The sequence below is a fragment of the Macaca thibetana genome, chromosome 6 (genome assembly GCF_024542745.1).
Source record: "Macaca thibetana thibetana isolate TM-01 chromosome 6, ASM2454274v1, whole genome shotgun sequence".
Classification (NCBI taxonomy): Eukaryota; Metazoa; Chordata; class Mammalia; order Primates; family Cercopithecidae; genus Macaca; species Macaca thibetana.
The window spans coordinates 71,809,803-71,831,315 of NC_065583.1; the positions used below are offsets into that span (position 1 = coordinate 71,809,803).

At 36.3% G+C, this 21,513-nt stretch overlaps 2 protein-coding genes across 4 annotated transcripts in view; both read right to left on the reverse strand.

Moving 5' to 3' along the window:
* Positions 1–21,513, reverse strand: part of LOC126956139 (uncharacterized) — a 604,199-nt gene that overhangs the window by 291,715 nt on the left and 290,971 nt on the right. The gene's annotated exons all lie outside the window — the stretch shown is intronic.
* The window catches only part of MAN2A1 (mannosidase alpha class 2A member 1), a 175,378-nt gene that overhangs the window by 135,559 nt on the left and 18,306 nt on the right, over positions 1–21,513 (reverse strand). Inside the window, exons 2-4 of one of the 3 annotated variants that reach the window (XM_050793036.1) lie at positions 15,798–16,052; positions 13,249–13,393; positions 106–277 (exon numbers count right to left, since the gene is read on the reverse strand). In XM_050793036.1, the coding sequence (XP_050648993.1) occupies positions 106–277; positions 13,249–13,393; positions 15,798–16,052 (572 nt within the window). Of the gene's footprint in view, positions 1–105; positions 278–13,248; positions 13,394–15,797; positions 16,053–21,513 lie in introns of those variants that run through there. The other 2 variants (XM_050793037.1, XM_050793038.1) reach the window with 2 other exon arrangements.

The window sequence follows — 21,513 nt, forward strand, 5'->3', positions numbered from 1 at the left end:
TCAGATATAAAGCTAAGAATTTTCACCATCTAAAAATTCAATACTTAATTCATTGTACAATTAATTTTTAATACTACCAAATTCCAAAAAAGTTTTAAAACAAACCTTTTAACAGCATCCTTCTTCTGAATATCTATAATATCCCACCACTTTGAAAGGTAAGAGATCTCAGACCAAATAAACTTCCTCCGTGAGTCTTCTTTCAGCTTTAGGACCATGTTATTAAAAATATACTGAGTCTTGTCTCTAAAGTAGTCATTGAAAGTCTTCAACCAACCTAAATCAAGACACAAATATACCACAAAGGTCTGATTCATATGGCTGATTTCAACTCAGTCACATTCCACTGCATTACTTTGGACATCCTTAGAAGTTTCATTCATAGACATATTTTTAAATTTAACAGGTGTTTTCAATTAATGAAACTCCATTTTAGTCGTCATGAGACTCAGAAACCCACTAATATTAAAACAATGAAAACACTCTGAAAACTGCACAAATTCAGATATAAATGAGAAAAATAAGATAGATGACTGAAGGCCAAAATGCAGTTATTTATATCTAACAATTATAGCATCTAATTCAATTTTTTATCTCTAGTTTAAGGAATTTTTTTTGAATTTTAAAAATCTAAACAGTGTTAACAAGTTGGCAGTACTGTTATCAAAATATACGATCCAAATTTTATCCTCTCATGCCACGTCTAAAATTCTTCACCCATTAAATAAGTTAAACTAAGAAAAAAGATGGCAAGTATACACTACACCTAAAAGCTTGCAGCAGACCAATAAGGTAATTACAGCATAAATATGAATACTGAGAAGTAGAATTCTGCAAAAATACAGGTATTTGTTCCCAAAAGCTGTTCATTATTCAATTCCTTAGAAGCACAAAGTAACACTAATCAAACAACAAATGCAAACGCATTAATAGGTAAAATTTTTCAAAAAGAGAATTATAGATGTTGACAGCTTGGTTCTCTGTTTTTTCCTATATTTTCCAAATATCCTGGAAATTTTATCTAAAATTAATTGCAATTTGGCTATAAGAAACATAAAATTTTTTAACACCAACAGGTCCAAACATAGCACCACAAGGCAGACTACTAAGATGGCCAAGCAAAAGCATACACAGCCACCTAATTGCACCTACTGGTGGTAGGCAAAGTAGACTCCCTAAAAAATAACCTGTTCCTATCTAAAAAACCTTATAGGGAGAAGTTTCTATATATCCCGGCTGAACTATTGGTCTATTGTTTCCAAACTTACATGTGAGAGAATTAAAAATAAGGGGCTCCAAATGGCTGTTTCTTATCTGTATATAGTTCAATTAATATGTATACTGTATTTGCTGGCAAAAAAATAAATAAAAAACAAAAGCCTGCCAGGGCAGAGAAGACAAAACTATTCTGACAATGTGAATATGAGCTTTTGAAAAGAGCACTGCAGCTATGACTTATTTGTTCCTCTTGCTTTAATTGAAATCTACTCATTCATCCTACAATTATTTACTGAGCACCTACAATGTGGCAAGTATGAAGCTATGGGACCAAACAGAAATACACTGTCAAATAGTCTTTATAGGACTTTCTTGATCTGGGGCACTTTTAACCTGGTTTGACACCGAAGAACACTTCCTGGATACTTCAGTTTTTTCCACATTTAACTAAAAAAGCCTGTGTCTATTTTTAAAACCTCAAAGATATTTCATTAAATAGTGGTCTGCAAAGAATCCCACCTAGCTTCACCAAAGTACTAACCTGGAGCACTGCCCCCAGAGCACTGAGCCAGGATCCACCTCTGGATTCCCAGGGAATAGCCCAGAAAACTCAACCAACCATTAAACAGGATGCCCTAACTCCCGGATGACCATACTAACACCACCAAGTTAAAAAACATCAAGTGCTCAGAACTGATATCATCATCAGTCTTTAATTGCCCTTTCCCATATCTGTACAATTAAACTAGGTAAAGGGGAAATAAAAAATATTCTGAACACCTAATTTGTAAAGCAGACAATTAAAACACTTACATAAACTGCTCCACATTTTAAACATATATTGGTTACCCAAAATTTCAGTTTGCACTGAATTCACCCTATGCCCTTGTTATGGACAGATCTGTGTCATATGCCGAAGTCTCACTACCTCAGAAGATGACTGCATTTGGAAACAGGTCTTTAAAGAGGTAATTAAGGTAAAATGTGGTCATGAAGATAGGCCCTAATCCTATATAATTATTGATGTGCTTATAAGAAAAGGAGATTAGAACACAGATACACAAGGAAGACCATGCAAAAACACAAGGAGAAAACAGCCATCAACAAGCCAAGGAGAAACGACCTCAAAAGAAACCAACTCTGCCAACACCTTGATCTTGGACACTAGACTCCAGAACTGTGAAAAAACAAATTTCTGTTGTTTAAGCCACTTAGTCTGGTACTTTGCTATGGCAGCCCTAGCAAACTTCTTCAGTCCTAGAACAAATCAGCATCATTACCATCCAAGAAATAAAGATTGCAATGTGGGAAGAATTTATTTTATCAAATACCAACATAATATTTAACTGAACATACTCTATCTACCTACTTATTGCAAAACTGAGCTAAATGCAAATGTACGTAAGTAAATCTATTTCTGTACCATGCTTTTACTATACACGTGCAACAAGGACCATGTAAATGAAATGGTTCTGTTAGAATTATCGTCTTTAAGATATCACATAATACCTTTTACCTAAATTTTAAGGTTCAAACTAATTCCTAATTATCTGGCTACTAGCTAAAGAACTATAAATAGTGAAATGCCTCCAAATTAATTTGATACTAAAACTCCAGTAATCTAGCATACAAGGCAAATTTTTAAGGGTTAGTCTTTATGAAGATTGGTAAGTAAAAGTTTTTTTGTGTGTTTTTTATTAATCACAACAATTTATTTTCAACAGTTATAATCTGTGATGAATGAACTAAGGCCATTTCAAAAAAGAGTTTATCATGGGAGTTTTCATAGAGGAATCACAGTGACTGATTAGTCCATTTTGCCTTCAACACTTCATTCACCCCTCAACAATCATAAGGAAAATATGGTAAAGACATTCACGTGAGCCAAAATACAAGCTCAGAGATGTCAACCTGAAAGCCTTCCATAAAACTCATACTAATATCACCACCATACAGCATAATTAATGAAGAATGAACTGAAAGATAGCCTCTTGCAGCTTTCAGTACTGAGTAATATAACAGTAAATTAGCTTTTATTGTTCTTATACAATAATCAAGTATTCCCTTTTACACTGAATTGGTTCTTTCGTTTTCAAAATTACTGTAAAAACTACAATTGTATATTATCATGAGACCAACCAGAAATATAGTATTTTACAAAAAGTGGTAGGGGATGAATTTTCATGACATAAAATTATATTCCTACCTCTAGATTTAATAATCTTAGGACACTGAGTTGCAGACTGATTTACTTAAGTGGTCAATTCACAGCTTTTTTTCTTTCTGTCGAATATACTTGAAAATTGAACCAGGACTAGAACAGCATTAAGAATACCTTTCAATTTATTATTTTCCATTCTAACACTATTACTACCCATAAAAAAGCTAATAGCTATTTTAAATAAGTGGGGAAATATTTAAAACAAAGAGTGCATAATTACAAGTTCCACAAAGCAAGCATAAACCCAAATTCGATACCACTATTTAATTATTTTTTTTAAGTTCTAAAATAAAAAACAGCTAATAAAGCTGGAAACTCTATTGCCTATATTCAATGTCTATGAACAATTAAGTACCTAGTAACTGTTCACAGACAAATCACAATTTATTTTTTAAATTTTGAGCTCCCAGCCATAGGTTGGAAATCTAGAGACTATGTGGAGTTCTGATGCTCTTCAGGAACATTTAGTTTTATTAGGTCCAAGGGCACATAGTAAGTACCACCATGAGGACCTGGGCAAGAGGTACCTGGCCCTGAGCCCTGGACTTTAAAAGGACCTCCCTATTCTTCTGACTACACCCCTTTCAATTGGATAAATCCACAGGACAAACTGACCCAGAGCCTGCCCTGCCCTTCTGAGTACCAGGGTCCAGAAATCTGTCTAAACAGCCCCAAACTGGAAGCCTACTGGGACTCTTGTAAGTCTTTCCCCATCAGGGCACTTAACCCTAACAAATGGGAACCTCTCTAGCCTAAACAGTGGCCAAGAGGCTGTAGTTTGTAGGGATGTAGACCTGGCACCAGGATCTCTTCAGGCAAGGTCCTTCCTGGTTTGGCACATGGCCAGGACGGGGAGGAGAAGGCAGTTGGCCTGCCCCACAGGCTAGCTCTCCCCAGAGCTACAGCAATCTAAACCTACATTTGGTCTTCCAGATCACTGAGCTACTTCTCCAGGCAAGAGGAGAAGACCTATTTTTCTTTAGCAATTTATTACTTTGATTTATAACTTTTAAATGTTTAAACACAGGGTATGTGGGCCTCTGTGTACTTTGCCCCAGATCTTGCAAATTTTAGAAGCAGGCCTGAGCACACACTGCCACTCAAACTTAATCTAGTATGTTTAAAATGCAAACATATAAAAGCAAGAGTTCAATAAGTACTTGATACGATGAATGAAAGGTATAGCCAAAAGCTCTGGGAAAAAGTACAAATGCAAATTTATTACTTCAACTAGAAATGAAACTAAAGATAAAATGATACAACACTATTAGCTTTAATATGTTCCCTCTCTGTTCTGATACCTAATAATCATTGTCCAACATTTTTAAGTTTCCAAAATATTTACATTTTAAGAGGATCTGTCAGCCCTAGGATGATTAAAACACCCATCCCTAAGAAGGCACCCCGCTCCACAAAGTACTGTTACACTGCTATGGTTTTAATTGCTATAATGATTTTTTCTTTTATTTTTATTTTTATTAATAATGATTTTTAAAGTATATTAATTCCACTCAAAAGTTAAATAAGCACCAACCTTCAGGAAAACATGAGAAGTTGAAAAAAAAATTACATCCAGATAAATAATACATTGGTAATAAACAATTAACACATGCAACTTAAGCCTTAAGATTTTTTTCCATTTCAATGTGATAAATATTCTCAAATTTTAAAATAAAGTTCATTAAAAACAGAAATATTCTTTGTTCTAATAATTTATTCTCTTTTATTAAATTTTAGATTCAAGAGGTATATTTGCAGGTTTGTTCCATGGTATATTGCATGATGTTGAGGTTCGGGCTTCTATTGATCCCATCACCCAAATAGTGAACACAGTACCCAACAGGTAGTTTTTCAACCCTTTCCCCCTTCCCTCTCTCCCTCCTTTCAGAATCCTCAGTGTCTATTGTTCTCATCTAGCATTTAAGTTATTTTCTATGAACAAATGACAAACAGGTTTCTTCCATCACTCGGTAATCCTTCAATATTCAACTGCAACTTCTAGTCATATACTTAAAGGGTAACATACAATCTTAAATGGTATTACTATTACTCAAATATGCTGCTGATTAATTTTAATTCCAACATTTCTATTGTAAGTTAAGCTTGCTTTTCCTCCCTGATCAACTGTGAAAGAGTTTTAATTAACGTTCTGATTTATTCATTCAAACACGTACCTTGCATCTAATAAGGGCAAAGCAATAAAGCAAAGCTAAATGAAAACAGATTCTACAGTGAAAATACGAACAAAATGCCATGGAAATAAAGAAATGGTAAAGTCTTACCAAAAGAAAAGAAGAAAGACTCTTAGATTAGTCATCATCTGGAGAGAGAAAAAGGGTGGTAGTTCCAAATAGAGGGAAGAGCATATGGAAAAGACAGGAAGTTGAGTATGGCTGCATTGCAGGGTACATGATGCAAACATGGTGAGAAATAAATATAAAAATAGAAGTGGGAGACAGATTATTGAAAACCTTCTAAACCATTCCTGTTTCTTACAGAGAACTTTGGAGAGAGGACGTGAGGGTTTTCTGACCTGCGCTTTCAAAAATAACTGTACTAAGAGTGTGAAGACTAAAAAGGCAAAGTAGAAGGAAAGAAACAGAAAATGAGACCACTGCAAAATTCTGTAAAAAATGGTTATGGACTGCAGTGGAAATAAACAGAGGGAAATAAGAGGTCAAGGAGACAAAATGAAGAGAACTTAGTAATCGACTAAGTTTCCAAGAGAGGGTAAGCAGACAGTCACAGATGAAGTTAAGGATTCCTGAGACCTATGAGATTCGGAAAATCTAGAAACCTGCTGATGCCTCTAAATGATTTTGAACGCAGGTTTCCAAAATAATCTAACCTGTTTTTCCCAGTTGATTCAGTGTCATTTGATAGTTTTCTAAGCATATCAGCTTTAATTCAATGACGTTGTTTGAGAAAGATCATTTTTTGAATCCATATGAAATTTTACCCCACACAAAAAAACCTATTTGCATTACTCTTAGGACAGCAGGCGTTTTGTTCATCCTGCAGCTGTATACATACAGTGTCCAACTGTGACCCCTTATTATATTGCTTTTCTAAGTGCCCCTTAGAAGACCTGCATACTTTGTTACCTCATAGCTGCAAAATTTAGGATAATTTCTAAATCTGTGCTAAAGCTTTTCCCCTCCCTTATTAATGATCCCATCTATGAGCATCTAACACTGACAATACTTCAGGCATAGTAAGTCTTCCCCAACAGAGCTTGGTTTTTTGAAATAATGAGAACAACTGTCTAAAATATGAGAGACACTGTGAGAAGGAAAAGTGACTTTCTTTGGTGGGTTACTCTTAGGGTACATGACTTAGCTTTAGACAAATACTAGGCAAATTATCAAAGTTTCTAAAAGAAACCAACTTAAAGGCTGGAAAATATTGCCGAGTGTGGTGGCTCAAGTCTGTAATCCCAGCACTTTGGGAGACCAAGGCGGATGGATCACTGAGGTCAGGAGTTCAAGACCAGCCTGGCCAACATGGTGAAACGCCGTCTCTACTAAAAATACAAAAAAAATTAGCTGGGCACTGTGGCGTGTGCCTGTAATCCCAGCTACTCAGGTGGCTGAGGCAGGAGAATTGCTTGAATCTGGGAGGCAGAGGTTGCAGTGAACCAAGATTACGCCACTGCACTCCAGTCTGGGCAACAGAGCAAGACTCCATCTCAAAAAACAAAACAAAAGTTAGAAAATATTGCTTGTAAATCACTTTCTAATTGTAGAAAATGTGGTAATGAGGAAAACCACTCACCATTTCATGTACTAATGTAGTATTTAAGGACAGAGACATTCATTTCAATAAAGACAAACCAGAAAAATCAGAAGGAAAAGAAGGATAGGAGATAGTGCAGTGAGATGTCCACTTTTGCAAGACAGTTGAAAGTCTTTTTTATGATTAATAATACTAAAGTAGTTGACATTTGGCTTGGAAATACTTAAAAATACTTTCCTCCTATATGCTCAGCCTGTGGTTTCAGAATTATCCACAAAAGGCAATATATTAAAAACTGTTATAAGTCCTGGTTCTAGAAAAAGATCACTTGATTTCAAACCTAGACCTGCCATGAACAGATCACTTATGCTGTCTCCTGCCACTTCTCCCATGAAGTGAGGGTAACCACAGGACTCTGTCATAAAGTTGCTGAAAGGAGTAATGGATGTGATATATGTAAAATGCCTAGAATAGTGCACAGAACATAATAATTCCCTAAGTGCTAGTAATTATTTGTATTACCAGGGCACTGGAGAGTTTTGAAGCACCCAGGCTTGAAAGATAGACAAAGGTAACTGAAATTAGGAGAAAGAGGAGCTATTTAATGATCATCTACATTTCTCAGCAGCTGCTTAACATATGTGCTCCTCAAAGAATAAAGTCCAATGAGAGACCAAACCATCTATTCTTCCTCTAAAAAGGAATCTCAACACACATATTTTAGAGATCTCTAAAAACAGAATTCTAGATAGCCATATAGAGCCATTTAACTCTTAAGTGCTACAACTTCCTTAACAATTAAGGTTGTCAGATAAAATGCAGAGTGAAGTTGAATTTGAATTTCAGATAAACAACAAATAAATGTTTACTATAAGCATGCTGCATGTGATATTTGGGACACACACACACACACACAAACTATTCATTGTTATTGAAAATTCAAGTTTAACTATTTTATATTTTTGTTTGCTAAATCTGACAACTCTATTAACAATCCAAAGTCCAGATAAATGTGTTAAATTGGCTAATGCCTACAACACAAGAAGAAAAGGAATAGAATAATTTTAACTAAGTAAAGTATCGTAAGAGGCAATAAAAAGACGTAAATGGAAAAAACACAGATTTTACAATCAGGCAACCCTGAGCTTCAATTCACCAACCTCTGAGAATGTATAATTAAATTAACTGACTTTGAACAAATTACTATACCCTAACTTAGCCTCACTGCCCTCACCTGTTAAATGTGGCTTAATTTACCACTTTTCAGGGTTAAAGAATTACACAAAGTAAAAAGTAACAAAGAGCTGTCACTCACCTGACGCGGGACAGGCAATAAATGCCAGATCTCAGTCGTTCCTCATACTATTTTAGCTCCAGAAACTAAAATTTCCCATTATGGCAGTCAAAACCAAAGAATCCACTTTATCCTGCAGTAGCTATACCAAATAAAGTACTCCCCAAACAGTGTTCACATACAACTTCTCCTTCTGATGACCGTCTCATTCTGATCAGTAAAGTTCCGTTAGCAACCAGACTTCTAAGTCTCCACCACCTTTCATCAAGTTTGTCCAACCTGCGGCCCACGAGCTGCATGTGGCCCAGGATGGCTTTGAATGAGCCTCAATATGAATTTGTAAACTTTCTTAAAATATTATGAAATTTTTTTGCGATTTTATTTTTTAGCTCATCACCTATTGTTAGTGTTAGTGTATTTTATGTGTGGCCCAAGACAATTCTTATTCCAATGTGGCCCAGGGAAGCCAAAACATTGGACACCCCTGATAGAGACATTAGCCAACTATGGCTGACCAGAACTATTTTCAAATTCTAACTATACTTGGAAATATTTGAAAATATTACACTGATTTCCTCATGTTTTTATTCTTTTTTTACAAACTTTTTTTAAAGGATACATAATTATCATAATACTAAATGCAAACATCTGTCTCCTAATTTTATACACAAAAAAAGCTGAAAAGTCCTAATCACCCTCTGAGTCAATAAAAATTTCTGCAAAAGAATTGTAAATGCACAAAAGAAAATTATTTTCCAGTGTAACTCTTGGGCCTAGGTCTTCCTACTATTTTAGAGTCATACCACAAGGGGGATTATTTTCTAATGTTCATTTCACAAATTGCTTAACTAACAATATGCTGTCCAACCTTCCATTTAGTATACCTTATCTTCTCTCCACACACTGTGATTTCTTTGAAGTAAAATTAACCAAATAGTTCAGCAGTTTAACTAGTGGGAAGCAAAGAATTAAGACTGCAGATACAAAAGTGCTGTAATTGTGTTTTAATCAGCTTATTAAATACAACATGAACATGTATCAATCAACTAACATTTAATTTCATGGTCTACGATTCAAAACTTACAAAAGCATAACAGTACAAAGTTATCAGCATTTACTTCACAATTCTTTTCCAATTCAGTTTGTACTCATGTAAAACACTTAAATATTTTATGACAATTGTTACATGTTTTCAGACTGTAACATAATTTGGAATTTTATTAAGATACCAACATATTGTGAAATTTACCTTTTCTTGAGGGATATTACCAACTCAGTCCAAAAAGAAAGATATCTATATACAGAAAAACACAGCAACATAAATTCACAAAGTTGGGGAACTAAATACAACAATTTTTTAAAAATCTATTTCAAATATTTCTATCCCCAATAGACAAAAATCCACCAATGAAACAAACTACTAAGCTAAAGCTCGTTTGAAATTGTTGCTGCAGAAAATGCAAACAAATCTCTCTATAAATCTCATTTAGAAAGAACACTGCCTAACCTCACATTCATTTAGGAGTATTATACAAAGATTTCCCATTACGGAGTCACATTTTGACTTGGAGCGTATATGAACACATCTTTCTCTTTTTCCTCTATTAAAAAGAATGGTTTTTCATGATGTGAAAAATTCAGGTTTTCACAGAATAATTTAGTTTGCCAATATTTTACTTTTGTTAAGGAATAGTGAAAATTATTAAGTCAGTGGTTCTTCTCTCTAGCATTTTGCTTGACAGCAAAAATCACTGTAGTTTTAAAAGGTTTGTTTCTGACAATTATTTTTTCCAAGTGGAGAAGGGTGTGAGAGTCAGGGTCATTAACATCTTTTACTAAGACAAAAAGATTCAGCAATAGTTACTAGGATACCGAAAGAGATTACAGTCAGGAATACTTATTAAGGATGTCTACTCAGGAGATGACCTACTAACTAAGCAGGAATAGTAATGCAAACAACAAAAAAAAAGTCTAAAAATCAAGAGCCATCCTGCCCTCAAAGAGCTTATTACGACCTGTTTCTAGTATACAAAATTACAAAAGAGTAATTTAAATAAGTTTTTTGTTTGTTTGTTTTAGAGTAGAAATAAGTAGCCATCAGGAAGGAGGGAACTTAAAAGAAAAGCCTAGGCCAAGGAATAAGTCAAATGTTTCATCCTAGTTTGAAGAGTCAGATTCATTAGCTCATTAACTTATTTAGCCAAACTCTTAATGACTCAGTACTATGTGCCAGTTATGATTCTAGGCATTCCCAACACAGCAGTGAATAAAACAAAGTTCTGGCCCTTAATGAGCTAACATTCTAGTGAGGAGACCAAGTAAAAGTGCTGTAAATGTTTACATCTGCGAAGACCTGCAAGTGTGGAGGTGTGTGTGTGTAGTATGAGTATGTGGCGGAGGGGCTTCGAGAAAGGTCAAAGAGGCCTTATCTTTTTGGCAATTATTCTATATGCCAAGTGTTCTGCTAGGCCACGAGGAGAGTGTGTTTAATAGGGAGCATATGTTCTTTGCCACTAGAATTTACTTTAGTGCGAGATCCAGGTAAATTGTCAGGAAAGTATTCTGGTGCCCCTTGTTAGCTGTGTAACCTGGTAACACCTTCATCGTGAATCATGGCACTAACCTTCATGGGTATGCACTAAATGTTTGTAAAACATCTGGCACTCTGCCTGGTAAACCATAGATTTTACTATTATAGTTAAAAGCCCATGTATGGAATAACAAGAAATGAGATTGGTGAGAATTAAAAATGGCAGAAAAAGGGACAGAATAAAGGTCTTTTAAAAAAATCAAGAAAAAGGAAGAAGTGGGCTTCATATGAGGAAGGCTCACAAGACATACTTAGAAGTATATTTTTAAGCCTACAAGGAAGATTATACTATGGAATCACATCACTCTCCCAATTAAGTAACAAGAATTAAACTAAATGTGATTGGCAGAAAGCGAAGAGAGAACAATTTAGATATTACAAGTGGCTCTTTCACCATTTCACTCAATAATTGAATATTCAACAGTGATTATGAGATTTATAGAGAAAAAAAATCTGCAGTGCCATAAGCTGTCTAGATCCTACATTAAGTGTGAGCACCTCACCTCACTGAGTGTGAGTCAAGTAATCAAAGATACGTGTTTTTCATATGCATCCCCTAAATGCAAATGTACTAACTAATCTGTACTCAAGTGAATAAATAGCAAAGAAATCTGGATTAGATATAATTTTCATCACCTTTTATAATTACTTTATAACTAACCCTGGCTTAAGATGCTACTCCACCTGTATGATCTCCATTTTACAGATACACAAATCAATGTGCCCAAGGACACACAGGCAATACACAGCAGAGCCAAGATACCAGCCTCATTCTGCCTGGCTCCAAATCCCTGAAGTCTTTCCATATGCCCAGCCTTCCCTGAGTTTGGATTTAAAAGGTACAGGCTAAGATTAAGGAGAAAGACAATCTAAAATATATATGAGGAAAACATAACACCAACAGGTATTTGTAGGAAAAGATAAAGACATTAAGATCAAAGATAGGGAAATCAAGTCAGAAGCTGATGTGCAGTAATTGCTCATCACAAATTTCCAGAATATTGATTTCATACACTTTACATGTCAGTGCATACTAAATATTGAAGTAGTCTAGAAATCCAAGCATTTCAATATCTAAGCTCACATCTCACACCCAAAAGCAGCACACACACACAAAAAAATGCTTCACTAAATCATGTGTCCAGACCTAAAGTAACATGTTTTATTGTCTTAGAAATAGAAAAATAGGAATATCTGCCAATAAACTAATGGGGAAAAAATGTAAGTAGAAGATAAATGAATGTTGGAAGCAAAGAAAAAAACCTTCAAATTATTAGGTTACTAGTGCTTCTGACAGTAATCATGAAATCAAGATATTAAGAAAAGTAACACACTCCTTCAAAATAAGTCTTTAGAAATACACCCCCCACCCAACCTCCACAAAAAAAAAAACGCGGCAAATAAATTATCTGTGCCTGTGTACTCAAACCAACAAAGACGTATATCAAATCCTATGTTCCATTACAATTGAAACAATTTCCCCTAATCTTGGCGGGTGAGGGGGGAGCGGGAGGGGGGGAAATCTATGGCCCCTGTAAATAAACGCCATCATATGTAGTAACAATAATGACAGCAGCTACTGTTGTGCCATACATGATTCTTTTACTTTTCACCCTACTGAAACAGATACTATTATCCTCATTTTACCAGGGAAAAAATTTGGTCTCAGAGGGACAAAGTAACTTGCCTAAAGTTGCCTAACACTGATAAATACAGAGAGCTGAGACTCACATTCGTATGTGCCTGAAACCAATCAACACCAAGGTTCTTAAACCATTTAATACTGCTTCTCTATTTTAAAGATTCAAACTTTCCCATGAGTATTCTGCCTCTTTTAAAGGTAGACTTCATAGACATGAAATAATTCTCCCATGCAATATTTTACAAAAAGTTACTAAAATCAACAATCAGTCTCTTAAAAGTATATACCGTTTTTCTCCCAAAGGCAAGCCCTTCTTTTTTGTTTATTACCATTTCATACTGCACAGATACTATCCTTGAATGGCACATAAATTGATAAAATGAGAACACTAAAACATAATGACACATAAAAGGAATACATTAATGTTAAAAGTCAGAGAATAATGTCTCAAAAATTTGAGAAGTGGCCTCTACCAGACTCTCATTGAAAGACTCTAGGCCTAAAGGAAATTAATAACCTCCTGGTTTTTTTGAGGTGCAAATAATTACCTGGGTCGTTATGGGAATGAGGCACCACAAAGACTTGAAGGGGTTCAGTGTCCCATTCATTAGATTCATAAGTAATGTCAAATCCTTGCTTCCAAACTCCACCATCTGGATTGTCAAAAGAAATTAGACTGTAAACATCCAACATCTAAAAATGTAAAAGAAAAAAAATTAAAGTTTAACCATTATTAATTTAAATTTAATGTTGGTAAATATTTGCTCAAAATTATTCACTGCTATACTATGCATATATATTTTATAAAATAAAACTATTTCGGTAGACATTAATTGAGGAGTGTAGAGTAGAAAATATTTCATCACCATTTAAAGGCTTGAAATGCTATTTGTGCTACAAAACTACCCTGATAAATAATCCCCTCCCATCTGCTTCTCATAAAAAATAAGTTCATTCTATTCCTTCTTCCCCTACTTTATTTCCAAAACAATTTAATAGAAATTTATAGAAAAAGAACCAAGAAAAAAATTTCTGATGAAATTTGATAATGACCAGATATTTCAGTATTTTCAAAAATAGTACTGAAAATGATATTTTACTTTGAGCTGTCTTTATTTTATAGTAAATCTCATGTATATTAAAAATCTATACCTGAACAAAAATACATCTATCTATAGCTACTCTTCCATGTAGCATATGTTCTATCTACCTATTTTATCCTAGAAGTAAAACTACAACAGGGTCAACTAGGCATAATCATCTAAAAATTGAGAAAATTTTTTAAATTGAGATTTAGTTTTTATGTATCCTAATGTTTTCTAGCTTTTCAATGCAGTATTCCTGCTGGCTAATAATGTTTGGATGCAAAGGAAAAAACAGTGGGAAAAAAAATCTAAAACTTTACTTTTGTTCTTCACAGTCTCTATAATATTAAATGTGACAACACAACCAAACAACCTTTTGTAAAATTTAAATTATGTTAAAACTAGATTACAAAACTCACATCCGAATATATAAATGAGTTACAAAAAAAATTTAAAGGCCAAACAAATTACATAAAAGTCAATACAAAGTATTTTAAGGCAATAATATTTCTCTCCCTATGGAATATATGACTTTAATAAATAAAATAAAATCTTCTCAAGGATGAGCCGACAAATCTTTGGAAATGAACTGGGTAGGAGGATGTCTTAGCAGTCTCTGTTTCTTCCTTCAGTCCTGCAGCTCTCCCAGTACCCTCCTGACTTGCTCTGCCTGACTTCCATGGTTGCTCTGCAACTCCTTTCTGTCCAGCCCAGATTTAGACCACACAACAAATATATATATATATAAAATTTTTTTTTTTTTTTTTTTTTTTTTTTTTTTTGCTGTTCCTTATCATGGATGACAACAAGGCTAGCTAGGTACTTAAGAAGCACTCAACAAAAAACTGAATAAAGTCAAACCTCACAGAAACAGCCATCCCTGTAAGCACAGGATTCTGATCCTATCAGAATCTGGCTACATTCCAGCTGATGAGGTTGCAGGTGCAAGACCTGGCCAGCTCCACTCTCCCCAGCTTCCAGCTTGGCCTGTGAGCCATGACCTCAAGATCGTATCATGTTCTCTGTCCCTCAGCAGTTAGTGGAAAGTGTATATTCGAAAACAAGGCCAGAAGCCAAATAATTTTGTCAAACTTTAAAATATTCACCCCTTAGGATCCTTCCACCAAAATCCAGTTTCTGGTATAAGGCACAAGGTTAAACACAGCCTTGCTCTAATTTGCAAAGCCAGTGTAAGTGAAACACTCTGAGTTTAAGAAAGGCAGAAGGCCTTTCTGACGCTGGGTTTTTTACTCCATTGCCCTCTATAATAGCGCTGTCCAAGAGAAATATTATACAAGCCAAATTTTTAATTGTCTAGTAAAACAAAGCAGTTGAAATTAATTTTAATATTTCATTAACCCAGTATATCCAAAATATTATCTTAACACATAATCAATATATAAATGAATTAAGATATTTTGCACACTAAGTCTGAAACACTGTGTGTGTATATTACACTTACAGCACATCTCAAGCCACATTAGTCACATTTCAAGTGCTCAGTAGCCACATGTGGATGGGGGCTTCCAAACGGGAAAGTACAGCTCTAGAATAATTCCCTTCCCTCTTGCAAAAGGATATTAAGCAAAAAAAAAAAAAAAAAAAAAAAAAAGTCTAACCTTACTTTGTACAAAATCTACAATGTACAACTGATATATGACAAGAACAGGGCTTTTCTTGTATTCTCCAATGGAAGGTTAAATAAAAAAATCTCTGGCAAAATTTAAACCTCTAAAGGTTTTCAACCATTACAGAAAATAAGACTGAAAAGCATACAAAAAGACTGTATTCACATAAGTATAAAATAGTAAGATAAACTGAGAACAACAGAATTATGGAATTTTATCACTAAACAGAACATTATGTTCATGTGACTAATCAAAGTACTTTACAAAAAGAGAAACTATAATCCAAAGAGTTTAAGCAACTTACCAAGTCAGAACAGACATCACGTCAAATCTTAAAAAGAACAAAAAAAAAGCCCAGTGATTATTAATGAATGTATACATTACCTGCACATCTGAATTGTGACTTCCACTTTGTGAAGCAAACAGACAGTCTGCAGTGTCAACTGAGAGGGATAATTGTGAGGGCAGAAGACGTGAGCCAGCACCTTGGCTGAAATTGCTTTGTGAACTTTTCGGACCATCCTCCACAGACTCACTCAAATTGATGACTGAGTCTCTAATATTTGAGATGATCTCATTATTCTCAGCCAGCAAACGCTCCAAATGGTCTATTTTTTCTTGCAACATTGAGAGCTGGCCCTACAATAAAAAAGAAAAAGGCAGCTATATGAAATACTAATATAGATCTGCTGAGGCATACACATTTTTTTTTTTTTAATTATGTGGTTGCCTACGAGGGCAGCCACTCACCCTTCACTTTCCACTTTTATAAGTGGGATCGCAGAAAGCATGAACAGCTGCCAGGGTTGAAACACCAATTTATAGCAGAAAATCTTCACGGCTGCAGTCTTTGCTTAATCATATTTTAAGACGTGCAACAGAAAGACCAAAAATATTTTGGGAAATATTTCTGTTCCCCCCAACCTCAGTCCTAAAAGATCTTTGGGTCTCTGGAATCACTAAGCACAACAGCATATTATATTCAAGTATGAAGTTTTTAATTTAAGTATAACTGACTGGAGTTACAAGGGTTCAAAAAGTATGAACTTGAAAAAGATCATTCCATCTCAATCCCTTAAGGGTCAAAAAAGTATGAACTTGAAAAAGATCATTCCATCTCAATCCCTTAACACTAGTGGATAATCCTAAATAAGAAATATCATGTATGGAAAAATCAATTAGTCAACTCAGTTAGCCATAAGCATGAACATCTCCCAAGTAACCACACCCTAAGTCATTCAGTCTGCTTTTGCTATACTGTGTGTCTTAAATTTTTTTCATTGATCCTCACATTAAGAGGGTTACCATCTCTACAACATAAACCTTGTTATACAAAATAATACCTCACTTTATGAGAGCAAGGACAATCTTTACCTTGTTCACCCCTATATCCTGGGTTCCAAGTACATAGTAGGTACTCATTTATTTGTCAAATGGCCCTCATATTTCTGAAACTCAACAATAATTCTTTAGTGAATGGCCACTGTGTCAGGCATATATGCTAGGAAGACATGCATAAGATACGAGCCTCTGTCTTTGAACATACAAGGTGATGTTATAACTAGCAAAAGCCTCAAAAAACCCACATTAGGGTTTTATTTTTTTTATTTATTTTTTATTTTTTTGAAATGGAGTCTCACTCTGTCGCCGAGGCTGCAGTGCAGTGGCGCCATCTCCACTCACTGCAAGATCCGCCTCCCAGGTTCACGCCATTCTCCTGCCTCAGGCTCCCGTGTAGCTGGGACTACAGGCGCCCACCACCGCGCCCAGCTAATTTTTGTATTTTTTGAGTAGAGACGGGGTTTCATGGTGTTAGCCAGGATGGTCTCAATCTGACCTCGTGATCCGCCCGTCTCGGCCTCCCAAAGTGCTGGGATTACAGGCGTGCGCCACCTCGCCCGGCCATTAAAACATTAAAACATTTAAAACATTAGGGTTTTAAAAAACAATATGCATGGTGAACAAACAACTCCGGATACTCATTACCAGGAAATAACAGAAAAGCAGAAAGGAAAGAAGGAAGAAGGGTAAAGAGAAAAGAGACAGAAAATATCCAAATGCCCAAAAGTAGGGGACTGGTCAAACGATAGATTCATTATCATGGAAGGGATGTCACCCACTGAAAATTTAGAAATATAAATTGTTTTAAAACAGAAATGTAAGGAAAGGTATTTTCAGAAGATAAAGTGGCGAAAAGGCCATTTAAAAATAGTAGGTATAGCATGATATGCTTTAGGAAAAAATATGAAAGACCATATAACACACAAGATATAAGGGTTATACTCACAGATTATTGGTCAGTTCAACAAGAGGAAGGGAGAAGTTAAGAGACTGAGATCTACCAAGAAAAGACCAATCATTTGAGCAAACTATGCCAGAATTGGCAGAAGTCCGAAGAGACTGCAAGAGATTTTGGAATTTAAAAAAAAAAAAAAGTAGCCAAAATTAGCAGCAAATCACCGGGGGTGGCAGGGGTTGGGGGCAATACAACACCAGGGGTGAATATCTACAGCCCTGATGTTAGAGAAGAAAGGAGCACAAGATAGCCATATACCTCCTCAGACCTGAAAGGTGTTCTCACAGGCCTCTCTACTTAGAAGCGCGTAACAGAAAGAGCCCCCTACACATCAAAACTGTAGTCCTTTAAAGGCAATTGTCATATCTAAGATGGGGTGGGGTGATATATCACCACAAGATAGAACTCTAAAGCCTGTTTATCAGCATACACAGAGACAAGAAAAAGTTTTAGCACAGATCTCATTCTGAAAGACAAGCCCCACTGCACTAGTGAAAGGGAAGAGAGGGAGCACACATCACTTTACAACTGGAAATGGCAAAGCAAAGGAAACGGGAGATGAGTGCACTAGTTCAGGACTCAAATAGAGAAGCTAGCTGAACTGTGTAGATTCCAGATCCGCAAAGCTGTCGAGCAGTATCGTCCTATAAACCTTTACACCCTTCTTTGTAAGTGCACATCAACATTGGTTACAAGTGATTCTCCATGAGAAGACCAAAGGGGATCCCTTGGCATAACCCAAAGTTCAACCCAAAGAAACTAAAAATATTTGAGTCAGGTACACAGTTGATCAATCTGTATATATTTTCCTAAATACATATGCTATCAAAGGCTGTCTGGAATAGGGGAAATGCTTTTGTTCACTTATCATAACACCATAGACTACAGCTTTTGAAATCCCTTCTGATACATTCTGTTGAATATTTCCAATACTGAAGATACCAATTTACCGCAGTAGGTAATGGTAAATCAAGTTACTCTTATTACAAGCAGTATTAGAACATGTTGATTCATCTTGCCAGCAGTACAGCTACACATCCCATAAAATAAAACATCACCTTAGTCTAAAATGCCATCATCACAGAGCTTTTAAAGATACCACATTTTGGGCCGGGCGCGGTGGCTCAAGCCTGTAATCCCAGCACTTTCGGAGGCCGAGACGGGTGGATCATGAAGTCAGGAGATAGAGACCATCCTGGCTAACATGGTGAAACCCCGTCTCTACTAAAAAATACAAAAAAAACTAGCTGGGCAAGGTGGCGGGCGCCTGTAGTCCCAGCTACATGGGAGCTTGAGGCAGGAGAATGGCATAAACCCGGGAGGCGGAGCTTGCAGTGAGCTGAGATCCAGCCACTGCACTCCAGCCTGGGCGACAGAGCGAGATTCTGTTTCAAAAAAAAAAAAAAAGATACCACATTTTGTCCAGGTGCGGTGGCTCACACCTATAATCCCAGCACTTTGGCAGGCCAAGGCAGGTGGATCACCTGGTCAGGAGTTCCAGACCAGCCTGGCCAACATGGTGAAACCCCGTCTCTACTAAAAATACAAAAATTAGCAGCTAGGTACAGTGGCTCACACCTGTAATGCCAGCACTTTGGGAGGCTGAGGCAGGAGGATCATCTGAGGTTGGGAGTTCAAGACCAGACTGGCCAACATGGAGAAACCCCATCTCTACTAAAAATACAAAATTAGCTGGGCGTGGTGGTGGCCACCTATAATCCCAGCTACTCGGGAGGCTGAGGCAGGAGAATTGCTTGAACCTGGGAGGCGGAGGTTGTGGTGAGCTGAGATCGCACCACTGCACCCTAGCCTGGGCAACAAGAGCGAAACTTCGTCTCAAATAAAATAAATAATAAAAAAATAAAAAATAAAAATTAGCTGGTTGTGGTGGCAAGCACCTGTAGTCCCAGATACTCGGAAGGCTGACGCAGGAGAATTGCCTGAACCTGGGAAGCAGAGGGTGCAGTGAACCAAGAACGCGTCACTGCACTCCAACCTAGGTGACAGAGCAAGACTCAGTCTCAAAAAAAAAAAAAGATACCACATTTTATCTTATACTTACAATATTACAATACTACAAACTTAATACATGAGTGCCCACATTTCTCCAGATCTTTCTGTACTTTGAGGAAAAGATCATTTTAGAGCCACATACACAGCAAAACTGCCTATAGCTCAACAAGTACACACTGAATAAGAAGACAACCCTTACTGGGAATATTTTTATTATGGCCTTGGTCCCATAATCCATGGATAAGAGTATTATTCAAAATAAACATTAGAGGAGATAGTTCATGAAAAAATGATCCTACAGCCATTAAAGATGACTTTCAATCTCATTTAGCTTTAAAGATATTATTAATGATCAGTACCTGGAATTCTATACTGAATTAAGTACATGGAGAAAACTATGGCCTAGGGATATGTGCACACAATGGTCTAAAGAACATCGTTTCTAAAATTATATTATGTAGTGGAATGAAGTCTCCCTCCAAACAGGTTAAATTCTTGAAATGAACACACCTCATAAGCAAATTCTGTACATGTGACAGAGAAGAGTAGAATGACCTTAAAAGGATGCACTTGTAGTCTGCATTAAAGAAACAGAAATCATAGATAATGCTTCAATTATGCTAAGAAGTCAAAGAATACTGATAGTAACATTGAAAAAGACAATTTTCTGTAGGGCAAGAAAATCACCTGTGAAAAAACTCCTTTATTCTTTGATTTGCTAATCAGTTCTACAGGGAGGCCACAGCATTGCACTGCTCAGGAGTGGGGAAGGAGATTATGATATTTGATTTACTCCACTTTTAGTGAAAGAGAAAAACCAAGCAAAAAATCACCTATCAAAGACCTTTGAGAGAAAAAACTTAAGAGTCTACCACAAGGTAGAACAGGATCAGTACCCACTCAGTCCTATGAACAAAATCAGTGTGTATCTACAGCTAAATCCGTACATTTATTACATAATTATTTACCTCAAATAGGATACTACCTGCTGGGTATTGGCCTCATCGTGATCCCTCCAGCATGGTTGAATCTGTGTATCTTCTCCTGCCTTCCTGGAAAAGTGTGTGTCTTTCCTTCTCCCTGCTTCAAAGGCCAACCCTCTGCAGAGCAACAATCCCATTTATCTCAACTGCTCCAAGACTCTGTTCTTTGTCCTTTTGATTAAACCCTCTCAATATTGCTCAATCAAGCTCCACTTCTAAAAGCAACTCATTCTCAGTAATATAACATGTTCTATTAGATCAAACTATACGAAATTGCCATTCTCATAGGTAAAACAATCTCATAGGTCGAATATCACCAGTTTCGTATGGTTCAACTTAATATTTATTATATGCTATGTACATCTAAAAAAGTCAAACTCCTGTGCTTCCACCCTTCTGTGCTTAACCCCATGTGATGGTTAATTTGGGGTTCAACTTGACTAGATAAAAGAATATCCAGACAGCTGGTCAAACACTGATTATTCTCAGAGCTTCAGTAGGCACTGAGCCCATCCTTTATCTACTGAAAGTGAAACCCAAGTGGTTTGGCAACTGATTAGAATTATTGAGCTGCCCCAGGTATATCTGTGAGAGTGTTTCCAGAGGAGATGGTGTGTGAGTGGACTACGTGGAGAAGATGTGCCCTAAATGTGGCAGTCACCATCCAATCAACTGGGAGCCCAGATGGAATAAAAAGGCAGAGAAAGGGCAAATTCTTACCCTCTCTCTCCAAGAGCCTAGCAGCTCTTCCTCTCCTGCCACTGGATGTCAGAATTCCAGGTTCTCCAGCCTTTAGACTCTAGACTCA